Raw genomic sequence first — 16206 nt, 5'->3', positions numbered from 1 at the left:
TGTGTATTAGACACCTGCATGCTGTCTTAGTGATTTCATGCAGCAATTCCACAGGTTGACAATCCATTGCATAAAAGGATCTTTTCTTTGCTTCTACTGCTCTTTAAGCTGAAGTGAAATAAATAAAGCACATATTCCATAGGCGGCCACAGGCAGAAAGACCACTTGTGGGAATCTATCCTGCTATCTTTTTATACAAACCTCTACTGAAGTTGCACCCACAAATCCATGGCAGCATGTGGCCCTTGGCCTTCAACACGTGGCCCCTTGTAAATTTGCAGGACCACTCATGACAGCCATCTCCACTATTGTGGTATAAAACATGCTTTAGAATACCTACAATAATAGTGCTTCATCCAGCTCCCTGGAGAACATACTCTGCTGCTTTTATTAGGAAGACTTCTCATTAAGCTTCAAGCCATTGCTCCACGTTGTCTTCCAATTAATTTGCCTCCTTCATGTGTATTACGTACTTCAAAAGTATTTATACGTGATGTCTTCTCCTTTCCCCCATTCAAAGTCTCTTCTAGAGCTTCATATATAAAGATTCCTTTATTAAACTGCTTTTCATTTAAAGAAAACATATTTACACCAACAAGTCATATCACACACAAAACAGCGAAGTTTTCACTTGTATTAGCCTGTTATACCAACGCTTGACAGCACTATCAAGCCAATTCACAAAGAGTGCATTTAACCATATCTGAAGTCACCCATACAACAGGTTTCCCTTTCCCTCAAGACAGACTTCAGTTGTCAAGACTGAATCATGTTCCATCTGGGCTAACTGGAGATTAAAGCAGATTAGTAATCCTATATTAACTCAGTTAGTTTGACTTTTACTTAATTGGGCACTGACAGCGTTGAACATCCGTTTCTGGAAAGCACTCTCTTCTGAGCATCAGTTTCTCCTACCCTCCTGGGACACTGTGTGCTGTTAATTATATGATTTAAATGTAGCAGTTTACATTTTCAGCTCCCTTTAATACTTAGCACTTACTACTATGCAATTTGCTCTGTAACTTGCCACTTGCACTTGATGCGTGTAGATACTCCGATTTCCATTTTTTAATGGTCTTAATAAAAGCATCAGTTGGTACCGTAACCCACAGAGTGACAGCAGAACAGAAGCTGTTTTTCTGAAGTGTGCAGATATAAACAGAAATTAACAGCAGCATATATTTTATTTCTTTTTCCCTTTAGAGGACTTTGCAAACAGGGCCGGATCTATCTGGTCTTTAGACAGACCTCTCACTGAGAAAAGCCTCGCAGCTCTTTCCTGTAAAGTGCCTCCACATTTCAGACCTAGAGCCATCAGTTCGAACTTCAGCATCTCTAATCCTAGCTCTTCCATCTCGGCAGCAGAGTTGAATGCCAGCAAATCTATTCGCGTAGGCTCCTGCAGAGAGAACATGCAATTAATTCATTGTTTTAATAGATTAACAATATGTTCTTCTTGGCTTATGCTCATTTGGTCTCCAACAAGAATTCATTTTACAGAAGACTACTACTCCAGGCTTATTTGGAAGTTACCCAAACACTTTCAAAGTGTGACAATATAGTTAAACATCTATGTACAGTAAGTGGGATATTTTCACAATTAAACTTGAATTCCAGTAACCTAAGACTCCTTTTTGTGATCTACAGACAACTATATTTCTAAAGTTATCCTGCCAAAATACCATGGACCAAATTAGTGGTCAGGGTTTAACAGTCTGTTTATGAGAGAGGGCTGAACAAACTGGAAATAAAAACAAGTGACCTGTTATCTTCTTGTTCTTCGGAAGTAACAGAAAAATAATCGCATGAACACAGAATTCTTGAACACTTAACAGTTCAACACCTTATCCTTCAGTTGCACAGGCCATCTACTACCTAGGACACAAAGCTACAAGCCTTCTTCATTTGGAATATAGCCAAGATGAAATAGTCACCATGAGTAGCACGAAAGGGGGTGGGACAGCCTACTTTTCTATTTCAACCACCTTGAAGTTACAAGAACTGCAGACAAACTATTCTCTTTTTATGAGGTGTTTAGGGGAGAGTAAAGCTCTAGGAGTGCATCTTATCTTGACGCATAGCATAGCTGACACCAACCATGCCTTAAATGAAGAAAATCAGCATCTTCAACTTCTAGGAAGAGTCATATCAATGCAATTTATTAGTATCCACTGAACCGAATATGGAATTTGGGACAACTCTTACACCACTTATTAACAAGCACAGTGCCATCTATGAAGTGTCATGCTTGAGTTAACAAAAGGGACTCAATAATAAACGGTCCCAGTGATGGAAATGAGACAGCTCATTTGTTGGCCCAATAACCAGCAGTAAGTGTTTACTTAAGAACAGGGTCTGATTCTGTACAGTATCGCACATTGCCAAGCTACACATACAAAAAAAACAAAAACAAAACCCCCTCACTGTGTCTTAGCACCGAATGGAGCTGTTCTGAGGTCTTATTACTATCGTCACTACTTTCACAAAATGCAGCGGGCACCATCATAATATTTGCTACCTACAAGAATTTACTATGCCATTTGTGAAGTTTCCTGTTCCAAGAGGCGGGAACGCTGCAAATAATGAGGGAAAAGATAAAACACCGCTGTGTTGCAAATATCCAGTTTAAGATAGTTCCTACTGTCCACTCAAGCATATATTACAAAGTTTCAGTTAACTGAACTACACCTGTTAAAAACTCAAGTACATTTTGTGATGGGTTTTCCCTCATTCAATTTTGTTTGTTCACTTACTTGCCAATTGTCAAGATTCAGCTCTTTGGAATGAATGCGTCCAAACATATTACTACGACTAAGAAAGACTCTGCAGAAGTCAAAGGCTGAAAATCAAATTTTCATTGGCTAGAAAGCTAATCCAGGCCTCTCATGTAGCTGACAAAAATTCAACAAAGTAATTAATATACCTTGTCAGTGATGTGATACATAAGACTCTGAACTGCCCATCTATTAAGGAAATATGAGTAAGCAGGTTACTCCACTGTTGAGATAATGGATTCATTGTTTTCTTTAAATCTGCTCTTCCACCACTGTTTGGAAACTCAACCGTGGCACATCACATCCTTGCTCCCAGGAGCTGCTACTGTCTAAGAGACATACTGGAACCGAATCTTGTTGCTTGAATGAGAGCTGCAGTCTCAGTTATCTAAGGTGGTTTGTCCAAACACCACACTGAAGTGTTTATGTAAGAGAAAACCGAGATAGATGAACTAGTCAATTGGCTTTTGTCTGCTCCAAACAAAAGCCCCAAGTGACTAACTTCTAACTTAGGTAACCTTCAAGGATGAATATTAAGGTCAACCTACACTTAAAGGTGATGTGACCAAACTTGATACAGTGAGCCGGAAAAATCTTTCATCCTACAAAGTAGACTATATTTTCCAAGAGGAAGAACTTTTCAGACAAATGGGATGATCTCTGGCTACACTTGTGGGAAAAAGGAAAGACACTCATGAGGGGTGCCTAACCCCTTCAGGAAAGAGAGAGAATAGATAGCTGAGAGCAATTAGACGTGGAGAGCCCTAGACATGCTAGGACTTGGCTATCTCAGAGATTAACATTCCCCCATGACCTATCACTCTAGTTACAATCTGAGGCATTACTGCTTTGGTTCCAGTGCTGAACTCATGGGGGTTTTGTGATAGGTGTCACTGGAGGACTCTCCCTGGAGTTAGTTTCCATTAGAGCTAGTACATGGCCACTTTTAGTCCATAGTGCAGGATGTATCTTTCACTGATCTTCCTCCTGACCTAACCAGTGGTATTTTTCAGTTGAGTGAAGGTGATGGCTTCAGGATAAGACTGATGTGTATTGAAGATAATTAAGTGGCCTCAAGACACTAGTATAATGATCACTTAACATCACCTCACCAACAGATATATGGACCACATGATATTGAGGAAATATAGCCACTTAGGGAGCATTCTAGCTACCATCCCCTGCAGGAGCCCAGGCACACTGGCAGGTTTTTATGAACACTTCTGCTGAATGAATAGTCAGAACAAGGCAAACCAAAGTCCACTATACACATCCATATTCATCAGATCCAAGCCCCCTGTTCCCTGATGGCCCTCCTGGGACTCCTACCCCATCCAACCCCCCCGTCCCCTGACGGCTCTCCTGGGACCCCTGCCGCTGGCTGACCCCTGCCGCCCCATCCACCCCCCCCTTCCTGACTGCCCCCATTCCTCTGACGGCCCTGCCCCCTATCCACACCACCATCCCCCAACCACCACCCCAAACTCCCCTGCCCTCTATCCAACCCCCCCCAGCTGCCTAGAGCACCGGTGGCTGGCGGCGCTACAGCCGGGCTGCCCAGAGCGCCAGGACAGGCAGCCGTGCCGCCCGGCTGGAGCCAGCCCCGCCACCGCGCGGCTCAGAGCACCGGGTCAGGCCACGGCTCTGCAGCTGCGCTGCCCGGCAAGAGCTCAATGCCCTGCCGCCCAGAGCATTGCGCCGACAGCGCAGTGAGCTGAGGCTGCGGGGGAGGGGGAACAGCAGGGGAGGGGCCTCCTGGGCCAGAGGCTCAGGGGCCGGGCAGGAGGATCCCACAGGCCAGATGTGGCCCACGGGCCGTAGTTTTCCCACCTCTGATCTAGCATAACTAAGCCAATTGGTCTTAAAGTGGTTCATGCAGTAACTTGGGAATTGTTTTGAGCTGCTATAAGGAGCTATTTAGAGCCCAGAGTGAGCATTATTTAGAAATATGAATTACCATGAGAACCATCAAGGCAAGTTAATTTTTAGACCCAACTACTTTGGCCGTGTCCCTTTATGTCAGTTAGGTAGGTCATTCACTAACTGGATGATAGAAAAAGTGGTCCAAAGACAGATGATGGGCAGAGAGGAAAAAGAAGCATTAAGTCCATCTCTAGACATTCACATTTAGTACTGCTTACTGTGCTCTGCAACTGGTTTGTTTCCTGCTGAGTAGCTGAAACATTCTCTTGCTCCCCATCCTTCAGGGTCTTAGCTGCTTCATTTTTTTCATCAGCTGCTGGAGTTTCAGTCTGCCCACCTGCAGGCACCTTCTCTGGTAGATCTTTTCCAAGATCTTCTTGTTGTTCTTGTGATTTCTCAGTAGGATTGGAGGTTGAACTGCATCCAGTGGAATCCTCTGAGCTACTGGGCCACTCACTTGTGAGTTCAGTCTTTTCAACGTGGCTGCCAGTTGATTGCCAACTACCTTCTGCCGTGCTAGGAGAATCATCTTCACTATCACCATCATCTGAGCTCTCGGGATCTGCCAGTCCTTCCACTCCCATCCTGTTACAAACAACACTGGTTAAAAAATTTTAATTAAAAAGGAGTTACTTTCTCCTTCACGTGCCCCAAAGAACTCACTGTACTAGCCTAGCAAAGGAGGACTAGACTGGATTGTCTCCAGACCAATTTAATTCCTGCACTCAAAAGGGTAGAAGTCACTGTTACTGTACATAACTCCAGGCACTCCATCAGGAGCCAGATATACTTTCTAAAGCACTCCTACTAAAGAATGAGCCAAATCTGCTACTGCCAGATGGCAGACCTTTAGCCACATGAACATCTTTACTATGTCTAATCATTCTAGTTCATCATTTTAAACAATGGAATTCAAAAACTCATTTTGTTAAAAGAACAGAACAATTTATGATTCTCCCACTGTTTTCTCTACGAAAGATGAACAAACTGGAGTGAGAGAAGATTAAAGGGGTCAAAAAAAAGTCTTCAAGTTACATAAGGTAGGAAAGGTTGAGCCCAGTTTAATTATCCAGAATGACCACTGATGAGGGCAGGGCAGCAGGACGCACTGGGGCATGAAGCAGTGCAGTAACTCCTCACTTAATGTTGTAGTTATGTTCTTGAAAAATGCAATTTTAAGCGAAACGATGTTAAACAAATCCAATTTCCCCATAAGAATGAATGTAAATGCAGGGGAAGGGTTAGATTCCAGGGAAATTTTTTTCGCCAGACAAAAGACATTATATACATATACAGTATAAGTTTTAAACAATTTTAAACAAATAATGCAATACTGTACTCAGCAATGATGACTGTGAAACTTGGTTAAGGTGGAGTCAGAGGGTGAATCGTCCAGCTGCTCCTCTTGCTGTTCTTTCCAAAGTACCAGGGGTGCTCAACCCCCAGCTCTGCCCCAGGCCTGCCCCCACTCCACCCCCTTCCCCCAAGGCCCCACCCCCACCCTGCCTCTTCCCACCCCTACTCTACCCCTGCCCCACCTCTTCCCACCCCTGCTCTCCCTTCTCCTCCCTCCCCCCCAGCACACCACATCTTCCCCCCTGAATGCTGGGACAGCTGATTGCTGCAGGCGGGAGGCACGGGGAGAGAGCGGGGAGTTGCTGATCCGCACGGCCGCCAGCCGGTGGGAGATGCTGGGGGGGTGGTGGAGGGGAGCTGCCAGCCCACCCTGGTTCCAAGCTCCCATGGCCAAACAACGTTACAAGCAAACATTGCACAACTTTAAATTAGTATGTTCTCTAATACATCAGCGACGTAACAATGAAAAAACATTAACCGGGACGACTTTAAGTGAGGAGTTACTGTACGAGGGAAAGACGAGAGGGGTCAAAGCTTCTTCAGATTAGATTTCCTTGGTGCCTGTAGAACGGCAGTAGCACTGTTCCTGGGAGTGCTCACTTTCAGCTGTCTGACTTTTACTGGTGATTAGTTAAAATGGTATTTTAAGTCTGTACCAGTGATACAAAAAGTAATCATTTCCCCTTGGTAATTATCTATTGCTTTTCTTATTCTTTAAGAAGCTTGTTCAAGCCATAATACTTACCAAAAACATTTCCTTTTCCCAAATTTAGCTCCACTCTTTTCTGACTCATTTGGGCGCTTCCGACAATCACTGGTTTCTGGAGACACCATCTTACTGGAAGAGGCCTGCATTCCTTCAAAGCAAAGTTAAAAGATTTATTCTACTCTATATTAGGTTGTTATGAGATTACCAAATCCATATAAGAAGATTTTAAAGCTCCAAGTAGCTGATCAAGGAGAACAAGGATGCTCTATGGTTCCAATTACTTTCCATAAGTACGTAAGACGTCTTTCTTTAGTATTCGTGGAAGGTGCTGGACTGAGAGCCCTGGAGAGTGAAGTCTTCCACATAAACTCAGAACAGGCATAATGTGGGCAGCAGCAGCAAAAGCTTCCCCACAGGAGAGTCAACCCTGTACTGGAGAGAGCACTTCTGAGGTGAAAAGGTATCTCGTGCCCCTGCTGAACCTCCCAACAGGGTAACAATCAATGGCTACACAAAGTAACTGCAAAGGACACTTGTGTAATCCAGATATTTTATTATAGTCTATTTCTAAACTCTCCATAAAATTTGTTAATCTATGATCTGTTTACTACAAAAAAGTTTACATATGATTCTTACTGCTGAGTTCCTATCACCATCTTCAGAGAGTTTTTGATGGCACTGCTATTTATGTGCCAGACTCACTAAAGATTCATATGCCTCTTCACGCTTTGTCCGTCGTTCCAGAGGACACGCTTCCATGCTGATCACACTTGTTAAAAAAAAAAATGCATTAATTAAATTTGTGACTGAACTCCTTGGAGGAGAATTGTATGTCTCCTGCTCTGTTTTACCCTCATTTTGCCATGTATTTCGTATTATAGCAGTGTCAGATGATGACCCAGCACATGTTAGTTTTAAGAACACTTTAACTGCAAATTAGACAAAATGCAGAGAAGATACCAATGTGAAATTTCTAAAGATAGCTACAGCACTCAACCCAAGATTTAAGAATCTGAAGTGCCTTCCAAAATCTGAGAGGGACGAGGTGTGGAGCATGCTTTCAGATGTCTTAAAAGAGCAACACTCTGATGCGGAAACTACAGAACCCAATCCATCAAAAAAGAAAATCAACCTTCTGCTGGTGGCATCTGATTCAGATTATGAAAATTGACATGCATTGGTCCGCCCTACTTTGGATCGTTATCTAGCAGAACCAGTCATCAGCATGGATGCATGTCCCCTGGAATGGTGGTTGAAGCAACAAGGGACATATGAATCTTTAGCACATCTGGCATGTAAACATCTTGTGATGCCAGCTACAACAGTGCCATGCACACACCTGTTCTCACTTTCAGGTGACATTGTAAACAAGAAACGGGCAGCATTACCTTCTGCAAATGTAAACAAACATGTTTATCTGAGCAATTGGCTGAACAAGAAGTAGGACTGATTGGACTTGTAGGTTCTAAAGTTTTACATTGTTTTATTTTTGAATGCAGGTTTTTTGTACATAATTCTACATTTGTAAGTTCAACTTTCATGATAAAGAGTCTGCATTACAGTACTTGTATGAGGTGAACTGAAAAATACTATTTCTTTTGTTTTTTTAGTGTAAATTATTTTACTAAAAAATAAAGTGAGCGCTGTACACTTTGTATTTTGTGTTGTGACTGAAATCAATATATTTGAAAATGTAGAAAACATCCAAAAATATTTAAATAAATGGTATTCTATTATTGTTTAACAGTGCGATTAATCGCACGATTAATATTTTTTATCACTTGACAGCCCTAATTAGAAGTCAAATTTGGTCTATTTCACCCAGATGAAATAGTGGAATGTAGCCTGAAATATTTAAGGTCAGTAACAATTTCTCAAATAGTGTTAATTCAAACAGCCATATTTTAATAAGATATGATTGAAAACAGTCCTATGTTGACTGATTACTTGGAATGACTCCTTAAAATAACTGTTCTCAGTAGTACCTTTAAGAACTGAATCCTCTAGCCGCTCAGCCATCTCGTGACACTGTTGCTGGTAGTCTGGATTAGTGAAAAAGTGCTTTGGTTCTGCAAGTTTACGCTGCAGCCTTTCTAGGCGTCTTTGTTCTTTTTCTGCTTCTCGCTCTGCTTGCTGCTTCACCCACTCAGCCATTCTGCAGAGAAAAAAGGGTCCAAAAAATAGGAACCATTCAGTCATTTTAATCTAACAATGATTATTGCTCTGCAGTTACTGAACACTTTCACCCACTGATGGGGACAGAAAAAGGAAGAGGATAGGAAATAAGTGAGTTAGTCACAAAAAAAAGATGCACCCTGCAGCAACACATGGAAATTTCACTACTGGAGGGAGGAAGGTTTATTTATGCAAGACAGATTAATGATGGGCTCCAAAGTTGTGTGAATATCACTGGTCTGCAGCTACATGGTTGTGTGCTTTGAGGATCCTATAATTTTTCTGTTGTGTGAGAACACTATTCTATCCCTGAGAAACACTGACAATAGGTACAGACAAACATCTCACAAACACATTGCAGTATGGTCACCTTTAATTTGCACTAATTTGTATACTCTTCAAGCAGACAGTAGACTCCTGCTAGCTTCTATCCATATTGTGTTAAGGGTTTCAAAGAGCTAAAAGCTCCTTCTAATATCCATAAAGTTTCATTATTCTGACCATAAAAGCCTCTTGTTTGACCTCTTCTAACAATGAAAGATAGGTCATTGTATTTTATAATGATATTTCTGATAAAGTAAATGCCTCACGCTTTTTCGTGGTTAACGTCTCGTAGTCTCCTTCCACTAAGATCTCGGCAAGCCTCTCGATTCGTTGTCTTTTCAATTTGAGCGCCAAGTGCTCGGAGCATAGATCCAAAACCTGAAAGTTACCAGAAATCAGCTACAAAGCTGCGAGACGGAGATCTACAGGACCATAACAATTTTTAAAAATAGCTATTCACCCTCTTCCCCACACACCAGTAATAAAGATCAAGGTAATGAGACATAATATACTACAGAAAAAAAAATCTTGTTTCTTCACCAGTGGTGAAGAAAGAGATACTGAAAGTTTAGCTACTTGCTTTCTCTCAGAATAACTGAGGCCAAAGATGAGCTGTAAATATTTAATAGATACAATGTGATAAATTATATTATTGAGCTGAATGTCTCAAACACCAAGTCAAAGAGGGGCATTCAAAGTATAACTAAGCTTAAACCATCTTTTAATTTTAGCTCTCTTGAAGTCATGCCAGCTGAATTCCTGAGCTACTGATATCCCTTGAATCTGTATTCCTGATACCACAGGCTACTGGAGTCCTCTAGCACAGTGGTTCTCAATCTTTTCCATATTGGGACCACTTGAGCCTCCCCTCCCATCTATCCAGGATCTCCCAATGGGACCATTGTCAGGACTCCCATATATTGAGGACACCTGCACAGGGGCTGGGAAAGTGATTTTTGCAGGCTATAGCCTGGATTTTGCAGAGTGCCAACAAAAATTAATTGCCCAAGAGCGGTAGTCACATAAGGCAACGTGGTCTGGTGGAGACCCAGTAATGTTAGTGTTCTACTTGCACCTCTGCCACTGACTTGTTCTTGTCACTTCACTTAACTTCTGTCTCAATCTCACCCCCTCACGAGTTACGGATAATACTTACCTAACTACCGTGAAGAAACAGTGAGGATTAATGTCAGTGCAGAGCTTTAAAGTACTACCTAAGTGCCATTTATTACACTATTCTTTAACTAAAAGTTGAACAAAACTGTACTAGAATCCTTGAAGACCCTTACAGCAGCCTTGAAAAAATGCCATGGAAATTTACCAAGCCAGACACCCACCCACTGAACAAGAGAGTCACCTAGTCACTCCCTTATTAAAACAAACTACTGCCATAGGTGAATAAAATTTTGCAAAGCTGATTCCAAGCAGACACTTGTGAGGAAGTTGCTTATTACAGGTTTCACTGGATTTTATATTCTAAAGAGTATAGAGAGCTATTTTCTAAACCTGGGCCCAATTCTGCTCCTACTGAAGTCAATGGCAACGCTCCCAAGTCCTATCATAAACATTTCAGTTTCTCTGTGACGGTCTGATTTTGAGCCCAAAGGGGCCATTAAGCAGGTCTTCAGAGGCTCAGACCTGTATAGGCTCAGGCTTGTGACAGAGTGCCTTGCTTTACCCCACATTTTTATTTTAAAACCCAAACAGAAGAACTTGACAAGGCCAACGGTACGATTTTGAAAAATACTATTTAGTTGACTTGGTCCAGCAGGACTCCAATGGCAACTGTGACATCATAGAATGATGCATGCTGGATTGCCACAGTAGAGTAGAAGCTGGCAGGCATGACACTGGGTGTTTGCAAGTTATAAACAGATACTAGCAGCCAGTTGTCTTCAGGGGGATTAAAAAAAGTCACAGAAGCCGTATTTACTTTCATTCTGCCTAATTCTATAAACAAGATGTAGCAAGCTGGACCGGAATTCTAAAGGAAGCCCCCTTGATTTCTGTGGCCTGAAGATAGGAAATGATGGGGAACTTTACTGAACATTTTAAAAGGAATGCATTTATCTACCAAATATGAAAATATAATTAGTCCAGTAACCTGCTTACCTTTGTTATTAAATTCAGTTTTATAATGTGCCTACATTGCAGTGTTTCAGAGGGGTGCATATCTTTATACTGATGATACAGAATATATTTAATGCAGTTATTGAGCAGGAAATGGGTTGTTCTGGCATCTGAGCAGTAGGCAGCTGGGTCTTTTGAAACTTAAACGGCTGAGAGGCAATTTGAGTTTCTGTGATAAACACATTATAGCTGAATCTTTCACTGATAATTGCTTTAGCAGAAACAGTTTATTCTGACATTTAAATGGCCAAGTTTAGGTTTCACAGGTACAATTTCAGATTGTCTGCACTGCAGACACAGGAAACCAACACTGCATCAGTTACACTCACTTCACATTTTTATGATCATAAAGGTTAGAATTTTTTTTTTTAAATGAAAGCTTGAGTTATGGCACAGGACTGCATGGCAAGTGGTAGATTCTGTGATGAGCTTTATGGCCATAAAATCTTAGAATGAAGGGGTTCTGGCTATCAAGGACTTTTCTGACTCACAAGTTTATTGTAGAATAAAATAAGCTAAGAACCTCCATAGGTCATGGTTTAGAGTAAACTTTTCAAAAACAGCAAAGTGACTGAGGAGCCTAATTCCTGTTGATTTTAACTGAAATTTAGTTTCTCAAATCCCTTAGGAGCCTTTGAAATTTTACCCCTAGATTTGAATATATTAAAAATTTGACAGTCCCCCATGCAGCATCAGCAACTGACCTCCTTTTCCACCACAAAGTCTTGGCTCCAGACTATAAACAACTCCATCCTGTAGCAAGTCTTCAGTATTAACCAGTCGCCCATTACATTTCACATAGAAACTGTCCTCAGGAATGCCCTAGAAACAATAACATTCAGTCTATAAAAACGGATTTTGATCAGTCTGAGTAATCCATTTTAAAACAATAAAAGGAGAATAGGCTTTTTGCCTCCTTTTTAATAAGAAATTAAAAACAAAGCAGAAGCTTTCTAAGACCCCCCCCCCAATCATTCACTGAATATGTATAATCTTAAAAATTACAAATACATTTTTAAATCAAGTTATGGGTAACTCATTTGATGAGCTGGAATCAAAGTACAGTCTCTCATTCCTGATTTACACAGCCTGCAAATAGGGGTGAGGAAGGAATCTTTCCTCCCCTCCTCCCATTTCTAACATTGTACACTCAGGTATGTGCTACATTATGGAGTTACCTTTTTCTTAAGCTACTGGGCTCTGCTGGTGGGAAGATTATTATCATGATTTATTGATGACAGGTATATTTTCCAATTCAAGTTTTTAGTGAAGGTTAAAGGTGCTTACAGAGTAGTTTACATTCACCTACAAATGGATTCCACTGTTAAAATGCACTTTATATCACTTATTGGAGGTGCTTAACTTTGTATTAGTCAAAAAATAAAATAAGCACCTCCTCTTCCTCCACTCCTCTAGGGCAATCAGAGGAAAGAAAGAAGATACCCACAACCCCAGGATGTCAAAGTTTGTCTAGTGCGTTGTCAACTCCTCCAGTAATTGTAGGAAGATGAGATCAGACATTCCTGGCTCCCTGCATGGCAAGTGGGCAGAGCATGTCTGATGCAGCTGGACAGAAAGAGTGAAATATTTCACTGCTGTCACCTGCAGATGTTGGGAGTGCAAGCCTTGCTGTTCTCCCTAAGGCTGTGAAGGCGGAAGAGGTTACAAAACTGGATTTTTTTTAAAAGGTAGACTTTGGCTATTGCAGACCATCATTTGTAATTGAGAAAAATAATGTTCTTATATTTACAGCACCAGATGCGGACTCAGGAGATCTGGGCTCAGTTCCTTACTCTGCCACAGATTTCCTGTGTGACTTTAGAATCATAGAAAATCAGGGTTGGAAGGACCTCAGGAGGTCATCTAGTCCAACCCCCTGCTCAAAAGCAGGACCAATCCCCAATTAAATCATCCCAGCCAGGGCTTTGTCAAGCCTGACCTTAAAAACTTCTAAGGAAGGAGATTCTACCACCTCCCTAGGCAACGCATTCCCGTGTTTCACCACCCTCCTAGTGAAAAAGTTTTTCCTAATATCCAACCTAAACCTCCCCCACTGCAACTTGAGACCATTACTCCTTGTCCTGTCCTCTTCCATCACTGAGAATAGTCTAGAACCATCCTCTCTGGAACCACTTCTCAGGTAGTTGAAAGCAGCTATCAAATCCCCCCTCATTCTTCTCTTCTGCAGACTAAACAATCCCAGTTCCCTCAGCCTCTCCTCATAAGTCATGTGTTCCAGACCCCTAATAGGCACACCACATAATATCTCTTGTGTCTCAGGTCCTCATCTTTCCCTCATCTCTCTTGCTATTTAGATTGCATGCTCTTAAGAGAAAGAGGATTGCTCTTATTATGCATTTGTGCAATACCTGGCACAAAGGGGCATCAATCTCAGCTGGGGCCTCTAACTGTCACTGCAATAAGATATTGTTTTATACATATTAAGAAAAACATAGTAATCAACAGAATCCTACTAGAGATTTTAAGGAATCAGTATCTCATTTATTTGCCAAGACCCAAAACCAGGGTCTCCTCTATTATAGTTTAATTATCAGTGACATCCTGAAACTGCTCAAGAAGCTGCAGGTATGGGCACTGTTGATATTTCAGTGATCGCCTCAACTACTGAAGATTTAGAGGGGGAGGGACAGGTCTTCAAGCTCACATCTTTGCTGGTAAAGAGATTTTCTAATTTGTCCAGTAAAAGCAAACGCTCCAGTAGCGGAACACTAGAACCTAGTCATAGAATATCAGGGTTGGAAGGGACCTTGGGAGGTGATCTAGTCCAACCCCCTGCTCAAAGCAGGACCAATCCCCAACTAAACCATCCCAGCCAGGGCTTTGTCAAGCCTGACCTTAGTCCACACAGGGGCAGGTTTTGTAGCGAAGAGAATGATTCACGAGCAGGCCCAAGACACCAGGCAGGGGCAGCACCCAGGTTCTGAGGGCAACAGTGGAAACTTAGGGACCAGATCAACATCACCTTCTTCTTCCTCCTCCTCTTTCTTCCTCCCTCCCTCCCTCGGGGGCTCCCCTCCCCCGAGAGCAGAGGCACCCCCAATACGGGCAGGGCCGCCCCCAGCTGCGCTCCCGCTCCTACCTGTGCGCGGCAGCGAATGCGGAGCCAGTCCCGCACCGAGCCGCCCCCGGGGGGCAGCGGCACGAGCTGCGCTCGAGAAGCGCCCGGGTCCCGCACCAGCAGCGCCATCTTCCCCCGCTCAGCAGCCCCGGCCTAGCCGCGAGAGGAAGCGCCGCAGGGCAGGCAGTGGGCACGGCGCATGCTGATGACGCAGGAAGCCAACCCGGAAGCTGGGCAGCCGTCACGTGGCTGGCAGGGGCCCCGCCCGTGGGTCGCAGCGGGAGGGGCAGGTCTGGAGAAGACCGATAAAGAAGGGCGGGGCCGCCGGGGCGGAGCTGCGGGGTGACCACAAGAGGTCGGTTGCCTGCCAGTCCGTCTCCCTCCCTCCCGGTCGCCTCGTCCTGGGCCAGAGCAGCAGAGAAGGGCGCAGCACCAGGAGCTGCTGTCCCTGCTTTACTCCGTCTGCAGCCTTTGCAATAACTACAAGGCAGCCGCCTTAGTCGGACTGTGATCTTCCCCCCCAGGCCATCCTGTGAACTGGGAGCTTTTTCTTCTCGCGGCTGGTGTATTTTTGAAGCCACGCGGGATATGTACCTACAAAACGATCAGTACACCACCAAAAATTTAGTGCAACCCCCACACTATCTGTAATCTCCAATGTGTCCTTGCCTTACTAGCTAGGTGCTTAGGCCAACTTTTTCAGGCTTTGAATCCTAAAATTAGGCATTCAAACCAAAACTTTGCAACATAAATACATGCTTAAAACTCCAAGTGACTGATGTAGGTACCTAAATATGGATTTAGGAGAAGACTTTCAAAAGACCCTATGGGGTTAAGGAGCAAAAAATGCCAATGGGATTTGTGCTCCCAGATCAGTCAGGTGTTTTTGAAAATGTCCCCCTTAATTACTTGAGTTTGGGCACACACAGTTGAAGGTTTGGGCCTGAATATTTAGGCAAAAGCAAAGATATCTGTAGGTAACAGAGAATACAGTGCATTTTCCAGGCAGTGGTCCTGTAAACTTCACATTTTAAAAGACTATACAGTATGCACGTGTATGAAAGTCAGTGCAAGTTTTATTAGGGCCCTGATATTTGGGAGATAGATATTTTTATTTATGTATATTGCAGAAGTAACCCCCAATATGTAAGTTATTATTCAAACCTTTTTATGAGACAATCCCTTCCCTAAAGAGCTCACAATCAAAAAATCAACATCTAGCATGGAGGCCACATGCTTCCACATTAGAAAAATTAGGCCACATAATTCTCCACCAGTGTAACTCCATTTGTTGGAGTCACGGTGGAGGCTGGAGTGAAGAAAGGACTCTGCTGCCAACTCTCATTTTTTCATGAGTCTTGCAATATTGAGTATTTTACTTGAAGCCTCAGATTCTAGAATTGTGATTATGTCAGATTCTCAGCTTTTACTAAAAAAGTAAGTTTCTACTACACCTGATGGTTGAAGAGACAGTTAAAAACATGAACCCTAAAGGGTCAACAATCAAAAAGCAAATTAAAAGAACTGCCCAAATCATTACTTTTTAAAATCTCCTGGGGTTTTTTGCACTTGACTCACAATTTTTGAACACATGAAATTAACAAAACCAAGGCATTTTTAACCACCATGCGGGTAGTGGCAAAAATGTCCACACCCTGGATTGGTGAAGAATTGCAGATCTCAATATTCTTTGTGTAGTCCAGGAACTTATACTAGTTGTGAAACCATGTTAGCCA

The 16206-nt window shown here is 42.6% G+C and overlaps 1 protein-coding gene across 2 annotated transcripts; it reads right to left on the bottom strand.

The window, feature by feature from the left end:
- Positions 1-533: 533 nt before the first annotated feature.
- On the bottom strand, positions 534-14676 carry SDE2 (SDE2 telomere maintenance homolog). Of its 2 annotated transcripts, none has more exons than XM_073338705.1 (7): positions 14492-14676; positions 12096-12213; positions 9528-9639; positions 8748-8917; positions 6799-6910; positions 4916-5282; positions 534-1399 (listed from the first exon to the last, which is right to left on the bottom strand). In XM_073338705.1, exons 1-7 carry the CDS (start codon positions 14597-14599, stop codon positions 1184-1186), a joined length of 1203 nt encoding a protein of 400 aa, XP_073194806.1. In that variant the 5' UTR covers positions 14600-14676; the 3' UTR covers positions 534-1183. The 2 variants fall into 2 exon arrangements, with proteins under 2 accessions (XP_073194806.1, XP_073194807.1); XM_073338706.1 differs by having other exon boundaries at positions 1327-1399; positions 4900-5282.
- Positions 14677-16206: the final 1530 nt, after the last annotated feature.

The sequence above is a fragment of the Lepidochelys kempii genome, chromosome 3 (genome assembly GCF_965140265.1).
Source record: "Lepidochelys kempii isolate rLepKem1 chromosome 3, rLepKem1.hap2, whole genome shotgun sequence".
In the NCBI taxonomy this organism is placed as follows: domain Eukaryota; kingdom Metazoa; phylum Chordata; order Testudines; family Cheloniidae; genus Lepidochelys; species Lepidochelys kempii.
This window is presented reverse-complemented; position numbering and strand designations above follow the sequence as displayed.